The sequence below is a fragment of the Geotrypetes seraphini genome, chromosome 2 (assembly GCF_902459505.1).
Source record: "Geotrypetes seraphini chromosome 2, aGeoSer1.1, whole genome shotgun sequence".
Taxonomy (NCBI): domain Eukaryota; kingdom Metazoa; phylum Chordata; class Amphibia; order Gymnophiona; family Dermophiidae; genus Geotrypetes; species Geotrypetes seraphini.
In genome coordinates, this window is record NC_047085.1 from 360,126,537 (window position 1) to 360,147,563 (window position 21,027).

General features: G+C 43.6%; 1 protein-coding gene across 2 annotated transcripts in view; it reads right to left on the reverse strand.

The window, feature by feature from the left end:
• Positions 1–21,027, reverse strand: part of ZPBP (zona pellucida binding protein) — a 263,439-nt gene that overhangs the window by 68,928 nt on the left and 173,484 nt on the right. For both annotated transcript variants that reach the window (XM_033930478.1, XM_033930479.1), the window contains exons 6-7: positions 20,780–20,850; positions 10,556–10,733 (exon numbers count right to left, since the gene is read on the reverse strand). In XM_033930478.1, the coding sequence (XP_033786369.1) occupies positions 10,556–10,733; positions 20,780–20,850 (249 nt within the window). The remainder of the gene's footprint in view (positions 1–10,555; positions 10,734–20,779; positions 20,851–21,027) is intronic.

Sequence of the window (21,027 nt, forward strand, 5' to 3'; positions counted from 1 at the left end):
GAGGAGCAGATCTGTGTGGTTTGGTGCGTTCCAAATAGAAGGCCAAAGCACGTTTACAGTCCAGAGTATGAAGAGCTGATTCTCCAGGATGAGAATGAGGCTTTGGAAAGAACACTGGAAGAATAATGGATTGTTTGAGATGAAATTCTGAAACCACTTTAGGTAGGAATTTAGGATGAGTACGCAGAACCACCTTGTCATGATGGAACACAGTGAAAGGTGGATCAGCAACAAAAGCTTGTAGCTCACTGATTCTTCGAGCAGAAGTGAGGGCAATGAGAAACACCACTTTCCAAGTAAGATACTTCAGATGAGCCGTAGACATTGGTTCAAATGGAGGCTTCATCAAGAACAACATTGAGGTCCCAAACCACTGGAGGCGGTTTGAGAGGAGGTTTGACATTAAAAAGTCCTTTCATGAATCTGGAAACCACCGGGGTTTTCCTTCAATAGGCTGATGGAAAGCAGCAACTGCACTGAGATGGACTCGGATCGATGTAGACTTGAGGCCAGAGGTGGATATGTGCAAAAGGTAGTCTAAAACAGAAGATAAAGAGGAATGTTGAGGCTCCTTATCGTGAGAAAAACACCATGTAGAAAATCTAGTCCATTATTGGTGATAGCATTGTCTAGTGGTAGGCTTCCTAGAAGCCTCTAAAATGTCTCTTACAGATTGAGAAAACTGAAGAGGAGTTATGTTGAGAGGTACCAAGCTGTCAGGTGCAGAGACTTCAGGCTGGGATGAAGCAGATCCTTGACTCTGTGTGAGCAGAGATGGAAAAACTGGTAGAAGGGATGGCTCCCTACTGCTGAGTTGAAGGAGAAGGGAGTACCAAGGTTGCCTAGGCCACCGAGGAGCAATCAGAATCATGGTGGCATGGTCATTCTTCAACTTGACAAGTCTTGAGAATGAAAGGGAATGGAGGGAATGCATACAGGAAGAGATTTGTCCATTCCAGAAGAAAAGCATCTGCCTTGAGGCGATGAGGAGAATAGATCCTGGAGCAGAACTGAGGCAGTTTGTGGTTGTGGGGATCTGCAAAGAGATCTATCTGAGGTGTTCCCCACTGTAAAAAAATGTGTTGAAGAGGTGAGGAATGGAGTGTCCATTTGTGAGGTTGCAGAAGATGACTCGAGTTGTCTGCCAAGCAATTTTTCGCCCCTTGGATGTAGACAGCTTTGAGGAAGGTGTTGTGGTGGATTGCCCAGTCCCAAACCTTCAGAGCTTCTTGACAAAGGGAGGAAGATCCCGTCCCTCCCTATTTGTTGACATAGTACATGGCAACTTGATTGTCCATCACAATGAGGACTACTTGGTCTTGAAGAAGATGTTGAAAAGCTTTGAGAGCCTTGAAAATCGCTCTGAGTTCCAACAGATTGATATGACACTGACGATCTGTACTGGTCCAGTGGCCTTGAGTACGGAGACCATCGAGATGAGTGCCCCAAGTGTAGGTCGAGAAATCTGTTAAGAGGACCTTCTGATGAGGGGGCATTTGAAACAGCAAGCCTCTGGAGAGATTGGAAGAGAGCATCCACCAGCGGAGAGACTGTCTCAATCAAGGAGTGACTGCAATGTGTCGAGAAAGTGGGTCGCAAACCTGCATCCACTGAGATGCCAGGGTCCACTGAGGAATTCTGAGGTGAAGTCTGGCAAAATGTGTCGCGTGTACTGTGGAGGCCATGTGACCCAGAAGTACCATCATGTGTCTCGCTGATATGGAGGAGCGGGAAGACACTGTATAACAGAGTTGAAGGAGAGCTTCCAGACGTTATTGTGGAAAGAATGCTCTGAGTTGGACAGTGTCCAGAACAGCTCCGATGAATTGTAGATTCTGAGAGGGTTGAAGTTGGGTTTTGGGAAAGTTGATTTTGAATCCCAAACTCTGTAGGAACCACATAGTCCGTTGGGTCGCTACAATAACCCTTTGAGATGTTGAATCTTTGAGCCAGTCGTCCAGGTAGGGAAATAGCTGAAGACCATGGTTTCTGAGAGCTGCAGCTATCACTACCAGGCACTTGGTGAACACTCTGGGAGATGAAGCCAGGCCAAAGGGCAGCACTATGTATTGATAATGGAGATCCCCCACCTGAAATCTGAGATATTGACAGGAGGCTAGATGAACTGGAATATGAGTTTAAGCCTCCTTGAGATCCAGAGAGCATAACTAGTCGTTCTGATCTAGGAAGGGATAAAGAGATGCCAGGGATAACATGCAAAATTTTTCTTTGACTAAAAATTTGTTGAGAGCCCTGAGATCCAGAATGGGCCACAGATCACCCGTCTTCTTTGGAACAAGGAAGTAAAGGGAGTAAAACCCCCTGTTCTGCTGTTCCAAAGGAACTGGTTCGATGGCATGGAGATGAAGCTTGAGCTTCCTGAAGAAGAAGGGCGGTCTGGGATGGACTGGAAGGATACTCTTTGGAGGAAGCTCTGGTGGAACCTGATTGAAATGAAGAGAGTATCCTTCCCTGATGATTGACAGCACCCAGAGGTCGGATGTTATTGTCTCCCATCAGTAAAAATGATAGAGACGACCTCCAATAGGGGGAAGATAATTCAGAGACAGAACGGTGGAGGTTATGCTCTGTTTTAAACTGAATCACTGTGCCAAGTACTAGTACTTCAAATTCAGAACAAATGAAGAAAAAGAAATCTGTTGATACTTCAGAATGTGCAATACCAACCAAAAAAACGAAAGGAAACTTTGTTAGATTTTACAATAAGGAGTATTTAAAGCTTGGTTTCATATTAGTACCTGGTAGTAAACTATCGCCACGGCCTTTGTGTGTAGTATGTTCTGAAATTCTGTCAAATGACACATTGAAACCTTCCTAACTTACTCGTCATTTGCATTTGAAGCATAGAGATTTTATTGATAAGCCACTGGACTTTTTTGAAAGATTACGTGATCAAATGACAAAGCAGAAAAGTGTAATGAAAACGATAACAACTACTGACAAATCACTGCTTCAAGCATCTTATTTAGTTGCTCTCCGAATAGCTAAAACGAATTTACAATTGGTGAGGACTTAGTAAAACCCTGCCTCTTAGATGTCGTACAAGAGATTTTGGGACCTCAAGCCACTAAAAAGCTACAGGCTATACCTATGTCGGACACCAAATTCAGAGGAGAATTGTTGATATGGCCACGGATATTGAAATGCAAATTGTAGAGGTGATAAAGAAATCTAAATATTTCTCAATTCAACTTGATGAGTCTACTGGCGTGAGTAGGCATGCTATCCTACTGTGCTTCGTGAGGTATAGTGGAGAGGAAGACTTTCAGGAAGAACTTCTTTGATGCCTTGATTTACCTGGACGGACCACTAGTTCAGAGATATTTAATGCTTTTGATAAGTATGTTCAAGCACAAGGCTTAGACTGGAGGAAATGCGTCTGAGTATGTATGGATGGTGCTGCGAGTATGATTGGACTTCGCTCAGGAGTAGTTGCGAAAATAAAGGAAATCGTGTACCCAGAAATCTTGTCAACTCACTGCATAATCCACCGGGAACATCTAGCTGCAAAGAAGCTTTCTGCTGAACTGAACACTGTGATGAATGACGTAGTAAAGATCGTTAATGAAATTCGTAGTTGACCTATGAATTCCAGGCTGTTCACAATAGTATGTGAGAGTATGGACTCACGCCACCAACATCTCCTTCTCCATGCAGAAGTGAGGTGGTTATCATGAGGAAGGGTTCTTGAACGCCTTTTTGAATTAAGAGAGGAGGTAAAGCAGTTTCTATGAGAGCGAAAATCTAATTTAGCAGAACCTTTGTTTAATGAGGAATGGATGGCTAAGCTTGCATATATGGCGGACATCTTTAACTTTCTTAATGAACTTAATATTTCCCTTCAGGGTTCATGTACAAATATTTGTACATTGAGAAATAAAATGGATGCATTCAAAAATAAGTTGGCTCTTTGGGACAGTCGAGTACATGAAAAAGATGTAGAAATGTTTCCACTTTTGACAGAATTTTTGATTGCAGCTGTCAATCAGAAAGTCATATTCAAAATAATAAGTGAACATTTAAGGGCGTTAGTTTTAAACTTTAATAACTATTTCCCTGAAAATGAGGATCCTCGTAAAAGTAACCTTTGGATTAATAATCCCTTCTTAGATTTAGAAGATATAAAGTCATGTGCACTTGATTCTCGTGATAAAGAAAAGATAATCAAATTATCTACTGATATCACTCTGGTATCGAGACATAAAATGATGTCATTGTCTCAATTTTGGATCTCACTAGAAAAAGAATATCCAACATTGAGTGATAAAGCAATAAAATTGTTGATTGTTTTTTCGACTTCCTATTTGTGCGAGAAGACTTTTTTCAGCCATGTCAATAATAAAAACCATGGAATAACATATAAAGGAACAAAGCCTACTTCAAACGTCTTTTATCATACAGTGGTGCTCAGATTCCAAGATGGAAGGTTAAAGAACTCAGAAAGGGCGACAGCCCTAAAGAGACTTAAATGGTATCAATCATTGCACCGGGTTGTAAAAGATGTTATGAAGTACTAATGGGTGGTTTATAAAGTTCATAAATCCAAAGATTGCAAAAGGTTTTTAGTCCAATTTTTAAGCAACTTTATATGGTTAAAGCTTCAATGAAGTAAATAACTTAGCTGAGATATAGAGAGTGCATAGGTGTAACTGGGTCCTGACGCGTTTCGCCGCTATGGCTTCTTCAGAGAACCCACTCGCAATCAATATATTCACTGCTTGTTATGCTTGGTTTCAATGTAAGTTTGTTGATTCTGTAATCTTTCAGTTTCCTGTGACGTCACAGGAAACTGAAAGATTACAGAATCAACAAACTTACATTGAAACCAAGCATAACAAGCAGTGAATATATTGATTGCGAGTGGGTTCTCTGAAGAAGCCATAGCGGCGAAACGCGTCAGGACCCAGTTACACCTATGCACTCTCTATATCTCAGCTAAGTTATTTACTTCATTGAAGCTTTAACCATATAAAGGTGCTTAAAAATTGGACTAAAAACCTTTTGCAATCTTTGGATTTATGAACTTTATAAACCACCCATTAGTACTTCATAACATCTTTTACAACCCGGTGCAATGATTGATACCATTTAAGTCTCTTTAGGGCTGTCGCCCTTTCTGAGTTCTTTAACCTTCCATCTTGGAATCTGAGCACCACTGTATGATAAAAGACGTTTGAAGTAGGCTTTGTTCCTTTTTATGTTATTCCATCGTTAATGGCCCTTTAGGAACATTCTTTTTGAAACATACCCAGTTGTTTATATTGGAATAATAAAAACCAAACAGAGAAATTGAATGGATGTTAATACAGCACTTCGTCTCTCAGAAACAAAACTGCAGCCACGTATATCTGATTTGCTAACGCAGAAGTCACACTAAATAATGTCAATTACTATAAATTTACATTGTTCTTTGTGGTCACCATTAAAATCTCATATAAATTCATCCTTCTCTAAAAATTGTTGGTCTTGTAATGAACAAATTGGTACTCTTAAACATATTTTATTTGAATACAAATGTACGAGGGATGTTCAAAAAGTATCAGACCTTTATTCATAAAAAATACTCATATTCAGATACAACAATTTTATACTAATCTTCTTCAAAGTAGTCCCCTTGGGCTGCCACACACTTCTTCCAACGGTTCTGCCACTGTCGGAAGTAGTGTTGGAACGCCTCTTTTGAGATTGCTCACATTCTGCATGATGTCTTCTCTTGACTGAAATCTGGTCCCTTTCAGGGGCATTTTCAGCTTGGGGAAAAGCCAGAAGTCACACGGAGCCATTTTGGGAGAGTAGGAAGCGTGTGGAATCACAGGTGTGTTTTGTTTGGCCAGGAAACTCCGTATCAAATGTGAAGACTAGGCAACGTTCGTTAGCAGCTTTGGCACAAACTTCGCTGAAATTCTCCTGAAGCCCAAATCCTCAGTCAAAATGGAATGAACGGATCCAACGTTGATGCTCGCCTTCCCTACAAGTTCTTTGATCATGATTCGATGATCCTGCATCACCAAGGTCCTCACTTGGTCAATGACGATCTCATTTCTGGATGTTGAGGGCCTACCAGAACATGCTTCACTCTCCACTGATGTGCGGCCATCTCTGAAGTGGTTGTCACTCCTTTATCTGTGTGATGCTCATTACTTCATCCCCTTAGGCTTTTTGAATCTTGCGGATCGTTTCCATTTGGGAATCACCAAGCTTTACACAAAATTTAATGCAGTAACGTTCAACTTTTTTTGTCATTTTGTCAAAAACAAAAATCCAACGGCGCACACATACACTTCCTCACTCATCAACGGTGTGCCGGTAACTGACAGCTTCTATGCATGGGAAAAAATTCAAGCATGCACATTAGGGTCGCCAAACCACACCTCCATAGCTTTATTTGTTTACGCAAGAAAAATTAGGGTCTGATACTTTTTGAACAGCCCTCGTATCACTAATTTTTGGCAACAGATATGGACCACAATTTGTAATATCTTTCATTTACATACTCCTATAAGTTTAAAATGTTTAATCTTAAAGTCTTTGTGTTTGCAAGATTCACTTTCAAAAAATGATTTTGTTTGATACTTTAATAACTATAGGAGTTAGGGCTGTTTTATGCGCTTGGAAAGAATTATAGTTAATTACTTACTTAAAGTGGTGGAATATTTTATGCTCCACATATAGATCAGAGTTGTATTTAGCAAAGAAAAAAGTTATCTTTATGGTATGTTTCAAAATGGCCTTCTCTCACAAAATACCTTCATATATGACAAAATTTATGTCACAACTTTTCTTAAAGGTTATTTTATTTGCTATGTGAAGAAAAGGGGGAGGGGGTTATTGTTTGTTTCTTAATGTGTTTGGTTTTTTTTCTGTATGTATGTAAAATACTAAAAAAATTTCCTTGACTTAAAATTTACATTGTTAATTTAATTAATAAATAAAAATACTATCTACATTGGTTTTTATTTCAGTCTTACCCCCTCTTTTACTAAGGTGTGCTAACGGCTAACCGATTAGCACACACTAATTGAATTAGCGCACACTAAGGCCCAGATTCTCTAAAAGTGCGTCCCGATTGTAGGCAGCTGTAGGCGTCCTACAGCTGTCTAATCAGCCAATCGGGATGCACGTTTTTTTTTAAAAAAATGCTCCCCAGGCAGGCCGCCTATATTGAAGGCGAGGTCCGCAAGACACCTAGGCCCTGATTCTGTATAGGACACCCGGGAGAGGCGTCCTATTCAGAATCGGCCTAAACTAAACCCCGATTCTGTAACCGGCGTCCATGTTACAGACGCGGGTTAGAGAATCGGGTTAGATTAGACACGGCCCGCTACACTTATCTCGGCAAGGGATCTCTCTGCCGCTATAAGTATAGCGGGCCGTGGCCCCCTGACCGATCACTGGCAGGAGGGTGCCCAAACCCTCCTGCCCGAAGACGCACCCCCCTCCCCGACACTACCGACCCCGCCCCCCCCCGACATTACCGATCCCCCCCCCGACAATATCGGTCGCTGGCAGGAGGGTGCCCAACCCCTCCTGCCCGAAGACGCACCCCCCCCGGCGCTAACAACCCCCACTCCACCAAACCTGTTCTTACAGATGGGTCTTGCACGTCGAGCAAGCAGGCACGCCTCGTCGAAATGAGGCGGGCCCGCCCCTTCCCGGCCCATCCCGCTGAAGCCTAAGGCCTGTTTGGCCCAGGCTCTAGAAGCCTGGACCAATCAGGCCTTAGGAATAGCGGGTCCGCCCATCCCTACTAAGTCTAAGGTCTGATTGGCCAATCAGGCCTTAGATTAAGTGGGGATGGGCGGACCCGCTATGCCTAAGGCCTGATTGGTCCAGGCTTCTAGAGCCTGGGCCAATCAGGCCTTAGGCTTCGGCGGGATGGGCCGGGAAGGGGCGGGCCCGCCTCATTTCGACGAGGCGTGCCTGCTTGCTCGACGTGCAAGACCCATCTGTAAGAACAGGTTTGGTGGAGTGGGGGTTGTTAGCGCCGGGGGGCGGGTGCGTCTTCGGGCAGGAGGGATTGGGCACCCTCCTGCCAGCGACCGATATTGTCGGGGGGGGGGGGGATCGGTAATGTCGGGGGGGGGCGGTCGGTAGTGTCGGGGGGGGTGCGTCTTCGGGCAGGAGGGTTTGGGCACCCTCCTGCCAGTGATCGGTCAGGGGCCACGGCCCGCTATACTTATAGCAGCAGAGAGATCCCTTGCCGCGATAAGTATAGCGGCTGCGTTTACTTACAATGTAGACCAGCATTTTTCTGGCCTACATTTTTAAGCTTCTCATCTACTAGGGAGACGCGTAGGGCCGCCTAGGTTCAGCCTAAGGCCCGCCTAAGGCCCTTAGACGAGCTTAGGCATCTTGCGGGTCTCCCTAGGCTCCCGGAGGCGCCTTCAGGCCTGCCTGGGGAGCATTTTTTTTTAAAAAACGTGCATCCCGATTGGCTGATTAGACAGCTGTAGGACGCCTACAGCTGCCTACAATCGGGACGCACTTTTAGAGAATCTGGGCCTAAATGCTAATGTGTCCATAGACTAACATACATGCGTTAGCGTTTAGCACGCGCTAATCAGTTAGCACACCTTAGTAAAAGAGGGCCTTAGTAGTTTGCCGGTCCATGAAATAATTCTTTTATTTCTGCCGGTCCATGGGTGTAAAAAGGTTGAAGAACACTGGCTTACATCATTCCCCAGGGCCCCGATGCCTTTTTTGAGGTTGTTGGGGCAGAAGGCATAGGAAGACTCTCTTCAAGTTTATTAGGTTTTTATATATTGTCTATCAAGATTGTCTAAGCGGTTTTACAATAAGGTACTCAAGAGGTCGAAGGCACCAGATCCAGGCAAGCCTCGTATCTCTTGCCAGCCGCAGTGCATGTGGAACCCAGCTGCGCATCTGACATTCATTCCCTGCAAATAAGGCATGAATCCATCACATCCTACCCTGGGGAGGCCATCTGTAAGATTTTCTTGCAAAAACAAAGACTTTAAATAAGAAAAATAACTTTAAAATCAAATTGGGAAAAATCCAAGATGGCCACCATGAGTGCAGATTTTCACAGAAAACAGCCCAGGAATAAAACAAGGAGCCCTAAAAAATTGTTATTTTAGGATTTTAGAGGTGGGGATATGGTAGGGCATGCAGGGAAACCAGTCAAAACCCCCTTTTAAAGACCCCCCAAAAATAATTTGCTTATTCAGGCTGTCAACCTGTACTCACTGTAACATGTGCTGACAAGGAAAACACAGCATGCAGAGCTGAAACAGCTTACAGGGAGATCCTCTGCCTAAAAGAGCTGGAAAGCTGGACTCTGATTCTTCCAACTGCCTCACCGGCCAGACATCCACAGCTGGGCAATCCCGCCACCTTCGGACACACCGCGCTGCCTGGCAGAGGAAATCAGTCTGGCTCCGATCCTTAGCATGCCTCCATGGAACCACGCAGCCTGCGCTCGAACCACTAGCGGATGAACCTGGGGTAAGCAAGCTCCCAAGGGGAAGAGTCCCTGAGCCCCGATCTGATGTGCAAGCTGTCCAGAGGATTTATTGACAAGCAGGGAATCTCCCCGAAGCAGACTTTTCCAAAGGTCTGTGATCTCACACAGTCAGAGCTGTCCCTGCAGGGAACCTCTGCAGCATGAAGATGAAAATCGCGCATGCAAAGACTGAAAGTGCACAAAATAAAACACGAGCAGAGAAGACAAGCTCCTACAGCCTGGCATGTAGGAAGAAAAACTGATTCCTAGATAACCAGTGCTGAGGTAAGAGGGGGTGGGGTTTAAGTCTCTGAAATTTGAGGCTTTCTACAAAGTTCTGGCGAGTAGATGGAAATAACCTACTAGTCCTGGAATAAAGTGGGGTTGTACAAGAACCTATAATACTTCTACATTCAGTGGATCCAATGACAAACATCTGGTCTCTAAAGGGTCTCTCTTTTCTTTATAAGTGCTATCTTCTTTTGGTGCCTTTTTCAGATTGGTTGGTTCCTATGAGTGTCCGAACTGTTACTGCCGCAGCCGGCACTAAAAATGCTAGAGCAGCTTTGCAAAGGAGGGGGTATTGTATGTGAATTTTGGATTGAGTTATCTAAATTTTGATTTATTTGTATATTTTTTTCTTTTTTGGCAGTGACTGTTTGTTTCTGTCAGAATAGTCTATTCGTATTCCTGTTTTCTTTATGGAAACAAAAGATTTTGAAAACTTGCATAATAAAAATATGTGAGTCACTTGTCACAAACCCATTTCTACAATGTAATATTTTTCGTAATTTCACCTTTCTTTTCCATTGCCTTTGAAAAGTTATATTGCACTGTGTTTTTTATAGTACTTTATTAAGCAGAGAGATATTCATAGCTGGTTACACTATAGACAACTTGTAAGATGTTAATGCTTGTGTAACCCAAATTGTTCTTGCATAAATTTTTTAATATTAGCATAATATATAAAAGATATAAGCATATGGTTGAACTGTTAAACTTCCTTATAAGTAGATTCAAAACATAATTAACATTTTTATAATTTGCATAAGAAAAACATGTGTTACTTACCACAGCAATTTGGACAACTTGGATGCAACTTAGAATCCATTCCATATCCTGGAAAGCAGCGATTAATCAATACTACATGGAGTGTACCTTGAATATAGTATATCTCAGGTAATGATTCCTTCGATTCCTGGAGTTTTTCCCCTTGTTTATTAAAAAACATCTCTATAAGTTGTTTTGCCTAAAGACCAATTAAAAAAATTACTCTAGTAACAGTGACCTTATTAAACTTTTATCATAACTAATGCTTCTGGCTTAATGGGGGCAATTCAACAAAGAGACACCTATCTGAAGCCTGTATAAAGGAATAGTAGTGTAACAGTAAAATGCATGTGTACTGAATACTAGCATAACAGGAAAAATACAAAATTCAGGCATGATCACTTACATGCTTCATAGGACTGGTGTAAATCCTCATGCTTAGATTATTATAAAAATGGGTGCAAATCACAGAATTCCACAATATATCTATACAACTGTGTGCCTGCCTGTAACAGAACATGTGCCATCACATTTAGGTACCATTTTATTTTTTTAAATTTATTAAATTTTTTATCCCGTCCTCCCAAAGGAGCCCAGAACGGGTTACAAAGTACATCCAAAATAATCGAGACAGGACAGAAATGACATAATTTACATAAATTACAATATAGACATGACAATAATTTACAATATAGACATGACAATAAAACATATGCATTAAGTAGCATCTGGTGAGATTAGGTGGTGTAGGTGCGTTGACTGAGTGGCATTTCTGGGTGAATGACTTTAAGGCGCTGGGTTTGTAAAGAGGAAGGTTTTCACGGCCTTCCTGAAGCTCCAAAGTCCATCTAGTGATCTAACAGATGGGGGGATGGTGTGCCAAAGTCTGGGTATGAAATGTGAGTAGGAGCGTTTGCGGGCTGTTTCAGTTTTGAGGGGGCGGCGGGAGGAATGGTCAGTCATTTTTCTCCTTGGGACATTTGGTTGCTTTGAGAAGTAGATTTGTAGTTTAGTTTTCATATAGTACGGAATCATTTCATGGAAGGTTTTGAAAGCGAGGACCAGGGCTTGAAGGCACAGCTTTTTAGAATGGGCAGCCAGTGCATGGAAGCTAATGCAGGGGTAACATGGTTGCGGATGCCTAGGTTTTTCAAAAGGCGGATTGCAGTGTTTTGCACCCTTTGGAGGTGGGAGAAATTTTTGGTAGGCAGGCCCACAAGTAGAGTGTTATAATAGTCTACGTGGGATAGTACAAAAGCGTAGAGTAGTTTGGCAAATTCGGATTCTGAAAAGTATGCACATATGGTTTTTAGCTGGCAGAGGTAGTATAAGGAGAATGATGCTAGTTTGGATAAACATAGAAAGATGACGGCAGAAAAGGGCTATAGCCCATCAAGTCTGCCCACTCTACTGACCCCCCCCTTTAAGTCTGAGTGCTAATGTCCTAGTTCCTTATCTCGACCCTCGTAAGGATCCCAAGTGGATGTCCCATTTATTCTTAAAGTCAAGCACGCTAGTGACCTTGATCACCTGCACTGGAAGCTTGTTCCAGTGATCTACTACTCTTTCTGTGAAGAAATACTTCCTGGTGTCACCATTAAATTTCCCTCCTCTTGAGTTTGAGCGGGTGTCCCCTTATGACCGAGGGTCCTTTGAGAAAGAAGATGTTGTCTTCCCCCTTGACACGTCCTGTGATGTATTTAAATGTCTCAATCATGTCCCCCCTTTCCCTGCGTTCCTCTAGAGTGTAGAGCTGCAATTTGTTTAGTCTTTCTTCATACGAGAGACCCTTGAGCCCAGAGATCATCCTAGTGGCCATCCGCTGAACCGACTCAACTCTAAGCACGTCTTTACGGTAATGTGGCCTCCAGAATTGCACACAGTATTCCAGATGAGGTCTCCTCTCCAGATGAGAGAGGAGGTGGGGCCGTTGGAGAGAGAGGAGGTGGGACCGTTGGACGATGGGGATAGGAAGGGAGTGATTAAGGAGGATAAACAGGTAGCTGAGAGGTTGAACACGTTCTTCTCGTCGGTTTTCACGAGAGAAGACACATCTAATATACCGGACTCAGAGGAACTCACGAGCGGGGAACAGGCTGAAAAATTGGAACACATAGAGGTAAGTAAGGAGGACGTCCTCAAACAGATAGACAGGTTAAAATGCGGCAAATCGCCGGGCCCGGACGGGATCCACCCAAGGGTTCTGAAGGAACTAAGACAAGAAATAGCGGGCACAATCCAGCATGTTTGCAACCTATCCTTGAAAACTGGAGAGGTACCAGAGGACTGGAAATTGGCGAATGTCACACCTATCTTCAAGAAGGGATCGAGGGGTGACCCCGGGAACTACAGGCCGGTGAGCCTGACTTCAATTATAGGGAAGATGGTGGAAGCTATGATCAAGGACAGTATTTGCGAGCACATCGAGAGAAATGGCCTACTGAGAACAAGCCAGCATGGATTCTGTAAGGGAAGGTCATGCTTAACGAACCTTCTGTACTTCTTCGAGGGAATAAGCAGTCGGGTGGACAATGGGGAACCTATAGACATCATTTACCTCGATTTTCAAAAGGCTTTCGACAAGGTGCCACACGAAAGGCTGCTTAGGAAGCTGTGGAACCACAGGGTGGGAGGGGATGTGCACAGATGGATCAAGCACTGGTTGTCGGGTAGACTGCAAAGGGTCGGAGTGAAGGGCCAATATTCTGACTGGCAGGGAGTCACGAGCGGTGTGCCACAGGGATCGGTGCTGGGGCCGTTACTCTTCAACATATTTATCAATGACCTGGAAAAGGAGGCAAAGTGCGAGGTTATAAAATTTGCAGACGATACCAAACTGTGCGGTAGAGTTGGGTCCAGGGAGGAGTGTGAGGACCTGCAAAGGGATCTGGACAAGCTGGAAGACTGGGCAAACAAATGGCAAATGCGCTTTAACGTGGAAAAATGCAAGGTCATGCATATAGGGAAAAATAACCCGTTGTTCAACTACAAATTGGGGGGGGCATTGTTGGGAGACAGCAGACTTGAGAGAGACTTGGGTGTGCTGGTGGATGCATCACTGAAGCCATCTGCACAGTGCGCAGCGGCCTCGAAAAAAGCCAACAGGATGCTGGGCATCATAAAGAGGGGCATAACAACCAGGAAGCGGGAAGTCATCATGCCATTGTATCGAGCGATGGTGCGTCCACATCTGGAATACTGCGTTCAGTATTGGTCGCCGCACCTCAAGAAGGACATGGCGGCACTTGAGAGAGTCCAAAGGAGAGCAACGAAACTGGTAAAGGGGCTGGAACACTGCCCATATGCCGAGAGACTGGATAGGCTGGGGCTCTTCTCTCTGGAAAAAAGGAGGCTCAGGGGAGATATGATAGAGACCTTCAAGATCATGAGGGGCATAGAGAGGGTGGATAGGGACAGATTCTTCAGACTGAAGGGGACAACAAGTACGAGGGGGCATTCGGAGAAACTGAAGGGAGATAGGTTCAAAACAAATGCAAGAAAGTTTTTTTTCACCCAAAGGGTCGTGGACACTTGGAATGCGCTACCGGAGGAAGTGATCAGGAAGAGTACGGTACAGGGATTCAAACAGGGATTGGACGGATTCCTGAGGGATAAAGGGATCGTGGGATACTGAGAGAGGTGATGGGATGTAACACAGGTATAGAAAGCCAACAGGTCGTGCATGTGCAAGACCGGAGGGTTAGGACTACGATGGGAAGATAGGACTTAAATGAGAAACCAAGGTGGCAAGGGAGCCCCTTCTGGTGATGCAGACAGGTCGTGACCTGTTTGGGCCGCCGCGGGAGCGGACTGCCGGGCAGGATGGACCTATGGTCTGACCCGGCGGAGGCACTGCTTATGTTCTTATGTTCTCACCATGGTTCTGTACAGTAGCATTATGACTTCAGGTTTGCGGCTGACGAAGGTTCTATTGATACATCCCATCATTTGCCTTGCCTTGGATGAGGCCTTCTCTACTTGTTTGGCAGCCTTCATGTTTGCACTGATGATTACTCCCAAGTCTCGTTCTTCTGAAGTCATAGCTAGTGTTTCTCCATTTAAGGTGTAAGTTCTGCATGGATTACCGCTGCCGAGATGCATGACCTTACATTTCTTAACGTTGAAGCCCAGCTGCCATGTCGAGGACCAATTTTCCAATGTAAGCAGATCCTGCGTCATACTATCCTGCAGATTGCTTTCACTCACTATATTACATAGTTTGGCGTCATCGGCGAATAGTGTTACTTTACCCTGAAGCCCTCGGGTCAAGTCCCTTATGAATATGTTAAAAAGGAACGGGCCCAGGACTGAGCCCTGTGGCACTCCGCTAGTCACCTCCGATGTCTCAGAGAGGGTGCCGTTGACCACCACCCTCTGAAGTCTTCCACTCAGCCAATCATTGACCCATGCAGTTAGTGTCTCACCTAACCCCATTGATTTCATCTTGCTTAATAGTCTATGGTGTGGGACGCTGTCAAAAGCCTTACTGAAATCCAAGTACACTATGTCCAGAGACTCTCCCGAGTCTAGCTTTCCTGTTACCCAATCAAAGAAGCTGATAAGGTTGGATTGGCATGACCTACCCTTAGTGAATCCATGTTGACTGGGATCCCTTAGATTCCCCTCATCCAAGATCGTGTCTAATTTACCTTTAAGTAGTGTTTCCATGAGTTTACACACTATTGATGTGAGACTCACTGGTCTGTAATTCGCAGCCTCTGCTCTGCAACCCTTTTTGTGATCTGTCATTGATAAGTTAGAGTCAAGAGTTACTCCTATGCTGCGGATGTTGTCTTTGGGTATAAGGGTGTTTGTGCCCCAGGAAAAGGACGAACGGGGGTATACACATAGATCTTTGTGGATCCAGAGAAGTTCTGTCTTGGATTAATTTAACTGTAACTTGTTCCCGGTCATCCAGGTTTTTATTTCAGTTAAACAAGACTGGAGGTTATAGATTTGTGTGTCTCGGTGACGGCCTAGGGGAAAATAGAGTTGTAGATCATCAGCGAAAGAGTAGATTCTGATTCGGTGTTTTCCTGCTATGTCCAGTTCTGGTTTGACATAGAGGTTATGACCAGTGCATTGGAATGACGAGTGAGGTGATTAACCCCCTCTTTTAATAAGGCGCACTGGCTGATTTAGCGCACGCTAAATGCTAATGCATCCATAGAATATATTGGACGTTTTAGCGCGTTAAATCAGCTAGCATGCCTTAGTAAAAGGACCCTTAAATTTGCAGATGACACTAAATTGTTCAAAGTTGATAAAACGCATGCGGATTGTGAAAAATTACAGGCAGACCTTAGGAAACTGGAAGACTAGGCACCCAAGTGGCAGATGAACTTTAATGTGGACAAATGCAAAGTGATGCACATTGAGAAGAATAACCTGAATCAGTTACTGGATGCTAGGGTCCACTTTGGGGGTTAGCGTCCAAGAAAAGGATCTGGGTGTCATTGTAGACAATACAATGAAACTTTCCACCCAATGTGCTGTGGCGGCCAAAACAGCAAACAGGATGCTAGGAATTATTAAAAAAGAGATGGTTAATAAAACTAAGAATGTTATAATGTCCCTGTATTGCTCCATGGTGTGACCTCATCTGGAGTATTGCATCAATTCTGGTCTCCTTATCTCAAGAAAGATACAGTGGCGCTAGAAAAAGTTAAAAGAAGAGCGACCAAGATGATAAATGGGATGGAACTCCTCTCGTATGAGGAAAGACTAAAAAGGTTATGGCTCATCAACTTGGAAAAGAGGGGAGATGTGATTGAAGTCTACAAAATCCTGAGTGGAGTAGAACGGGTACAAGTGGATCAATTTTTCACTCCGTCAAAAATTACAAAGCCTAGGAGACACTTGATGAAGTTATGGGGAAATATTTTTTCACTCAGAGAATAGTTAAGCTCTGGAACGCGTTGCAAGAGGTTGTGGTAAGAGTGGATAGCGTAGCTGGTTTTATGAAAGGTTTGGACAATTTCCTGGAGGAAAGGTTCATAGTCTGCTATTGAGAAAGACATGGGGGAAGCCATTGCTTGCTGTGGATCAGTAGCATGGAATGATGCTACTCCTTGGGTTTTAGCCTGGTACTAGTGATCTGGATTGGCCACTGTGAGAACAGGCTACTGGGCTTGATGGACCATTAGTCTGAACTAGTAAGGCTATACTTATATTCTAAGTTCAACACACTTGGCACATTGGCCTGGATTCTGTATAGGGCACCCAGTCTCAGAAGCCGACTAAGTACATGGGTGCCCTAAATGGAATTGTGCCTGTCCTCATGGACAGATCCCCAATTCCGTCTAACACTATGATTCTCTAACTGGTGTCCATGTCATAGATGCTGTTTAGAGAATCAGGTTGCCGCTGAGCTGATCACAGCAAGGGAATCTCCATGCCACAATCAGGTTAGCGGCCGCGGCAACCCGTCCCCCCCCCCCCCTGTGAAGACCACTGGAAGGAGGGATGCCCAATCTCTCCTTCTGGACCTCTGGGTCGGTTAAAAAATTTCCAAGGTGGATTAAGATTACAGGCTGTCGATGCTGGATGCCACCATTTAAGGGTTCTGAGTCTTCACCTAAGAAATAGAGAAAATCGAAAACAGGAATGAATCTGACAAGACATGACCGTACTACATTAGCAGGAGGTATCTTCAAAAGAGTAGATCCTCAGTACTCAACTGAAGTAGAAAGGAGTACCAAAGTTGCCTGGGCTACCGAAGAGCTATGAGGATTAAGGTGGCTGACTGTTTTGAGTTTGACCATGGTCTTGAGAATGAGAGGGATTGGAAGAAGGTATATAGGAACTTGTCCTCTCAATCCAGACAACAAACATCTGCTGCCCATTGCTGAAGAGAATACTGCTTGGAACTGTAATGAAGCATTCTGTGATTAGGGGAAGAGGTAAACAGATTTATCTGACGAGGTCCCCTAGTGAAAAAATTATCAGTAATAGAGTAAAAAAGGAGATAACCCAGAAGTAGTCTAGAGTCACAACATGTAAAATCATGGCAAACTAAATCCCAGCATACTATAGAGAGTGCAACAGGTAGAACATTAACCCACCTTTCCCCCTCTTCTGTACTACCCCCAACCTACATTCCACAAACTCCTCCTCCTTGAACCCACTCATTCCCTCTCTATCCAACCTCAACTACTTCGTTGCTTGCAACTTTGTTTAACTGTCATGAATCGCTTGTAACTTTGACTAACAAATGTGAACCGCCTAGAACTCCCTGGGTATGGTGGTATACAAAAATAAAGTTATTATTATTATTATTATTGAATGAAGATCAATATCTGTGATAGGCAGGAGCACGTTGCAGGGCTTCAAAGAAGGTTTAGATAGGTTCCTAGAGGACAAAGGGATTGAGGGGTACAGATAAGAGTAGAGTTAGGTACAGGGATAGGAGTGAGAGGCAAGTATAGGAATAACCAGGGACCACTGATCAGGCAATGGGCCCAATGGGCCGCCGCGGGAGCGGACCGCTGGGCGAGATGGACCTCTGGTCTGCCTCAGCGGAGGCAACTTCTTATGTTCTTAATATAAAACCCAAAAACCTATAAAAAGGTACGGTTTGATTTCAATACTGGAAAATAACCAATGGTACTATGTAATGCTATTAAAACTTGCATATGCTAATTTTCAAGCTTATCCAATATCTCTGTATAGAGATCAAAAACTGAAACTGACAAAATATGAACCACATTGAGATCCCAAACCACTGGAGGTGGCTTGAGAGGTGTTTTCACATTGAAGTCCTTTCATGAATCTGGAGATGAGAGGATGAGCAGTAAGAGTTTACCATTCACTGGTTGATGAAAGGCCGTGATAGCACTGAGATGGACTCTGATGGATGTAGATTTGAGGCCAGTCAGATAAATGAAGAAGATAATCCAAAACTAGTGAAACAGAAATGGATGTCGGAACATGGTGATGAAGAAGACACCAGGAAGAAAACCGTGTACACTTTTGCTGGTAACACTGCTGTGTGGCTGGTTTTCTGGAAGCTTCCAAAATTAGCCTGACCGGTAAGGTCAGCAAAATTCAGCCCGAGAGGTATCAAGCTGTCAGGTGCAAAGACTGAGGGTTGGGATGTAGAAGAGATACTTCCTGAAGGAAAAGGGGATAGAAGGGTATAGATAGAGGATTACTATACAGGTCCTGGACCTGATGGGCCGCCGCGTGAGCGGATTGCTGGGCATGATGGACCTCTGGTCTGACCCAGCAGAGGCACTGCTTATGTTCTTATGCTGACTCCGCGTAAGAAGAGATGGAAATATCAGCAGGTATATTGGCTCCTTGATACTGAGTTGAAGTAAAAGAGAAAACCAAGGCTGCCTGGGTTACTGAGAAGCTTTGAGAATCATGGTGGCTGACTCCTGCTTGACTTTGACAAGTGTCTTGAGTATGAGAGGAATTGGTGGAAACGCATAAAGGAACTTGTGTGTCCAATCCAGAAGAAAGGCGTCTGCCTCCAGACGTTGAGGGAATTAGAGTCTGAAGCAGAAGTGAGGTAATTTGTTGTTGTGGGGAGATGCAAACAGATCCACTTGAGGAGTTCTTCACTGAGAAAAGACGGGATGGAGAGCTACAGAATTGAGCATCCATTTGTGAGGTTGAAGAATTCTGCTGAGTCTGTCTGCTAAGAAATTCTGTTCTCCTTGAATGTAAACAGCTTTAAGAAAGATGTTGCAAGCAATCACCAAAGCCAGATCTTCTGAACCTCCTGACAGAGAAGAAGAGAACCTGTGCCTCCTTGCTTGTTTAAATAATACATGGCTACTTGATTGACCGTGCGAAGCAGAAGGACATGGTTGATTATCAAATGCTGGAAAGCTTTGAGAGCATAATAAATCGCTCTGAATTCCAGATTAATGTAAAACTGTTGTTCTTTGGATGACCAATGACCCTGAGTTTGAAGGTCCTCCAGATGAGCCCCCCCAGCATAAGTTGACGCATCCGTGGTCATAACTTTCTGATGAGGGGGCATGTGGAAGCGAAGACCTCTGGACAGATTGGAAGAGTTCATCCATCACTGAAGCGACTATCGAAGAGAAGAGGTGACAGAAAGTGCTGCGAGAGAGGATTGGTCACTTGAGACCACTGTGAAGCTATAGCCCATTGAGGCATCCTGAGATGAAGTCTTGCAAAAGGAGTCACTTGGACTGTGGAGGCCTTGTGGCCAAAAAGAACTATCATTCCAGAGGTCATAGGTTCAAATCCCAGCACATATTTTAATTGTGGCATTCTACCTTGCAGGTGCACCTTGATTATCTCACAATGAGGTCAGTATTGTGAAGATGCACACCTCCATTTGCAATGAAGTAGAAGCCATGCTGAATCTGTTTTTACCCTTTTGCAAATAAAGTTATGTATGCAATCTATATATTTTTTTCATGTGCTTTCTTTGCTTTCAAGAATGAGCTGATTGGACCACTGTTTAGTCAGAAAAAAGGGTAGCTTTTTAGCAAGAACCATAAAGCTGTGTTTTTCATGTGCTGTGCTTCAGTTAATGGATCTTCTCCTCTAATTAGCAAATAGCATTGCTGTTTGTCCACAAAAATAGAAGGTTTTGCATGCAATATATCTGTTTTGATGTGCCCTGTTTATGTGGTGCCTTATTAAATGTATTTTGAGCTTAATAAAGCAAAAAGAAAACCCCAGAAAACTATTTAGCAGATTGCATCAAGGACGTCCAAATTGTGCCTAAGTTCCGTCCATAGAACTCAGGTCTATCTGAAGTCCAAACTATGCTGAAAAGTAGACTTCCTTTACAATGCCTATAGGACCTAGTTTTACAATTGCTATGCAACTTGCTAGCTCACTGTGTAGCACACTGGTTAAACCTACAGCTTCCTACCCCAATGTTGCTGGTTCGAATCCCAGTCACTCTCCCTGATGGAAGAGAAACAAATAAAAGCATTAAACAGATCCAACTCCCAGTATCACAATTATAATGAAAAACACCATAAAATCGCCATTCTAATAACATCATCATAATAAAATATTATAACATTAAGGACATTGTTTGGACATCTAACTCTCACCTAAAAACCTGATTCTCTAAAGGATGCCTAAAAATTTAGACATCTAAACAGTGCTGCGCGCCGCTGAGCACAATTCTACAAAGGACACCTATCTTTGCCATCTAAATAGCACCTAACTTTAGATGCATTTTGCAGAATCGGGGCCAATAAGTCTCCAATTATCTTTACATATCATTTTACAGTAAGTACACAGTACCTTTTCTAGTCTTTCCAGTGATGCACACTCATTTGAGCATACCACGTCTTCAGGTGTATCTATAACAAAGACTGAATAAAAAAAAAGTTTCAATTTTTTTGTTAAAATTTTACTTACCTATGTCCCCCTTTTATCAAGCCATGCTAGGGTTTTTTGTCATCGGCTGCTGTAATAAAATCTCCAACATTCATAAAGCACAGTTACTTACTGTAACAGGTGTTATCCAGAGACAGCAGGCAGATACTCTC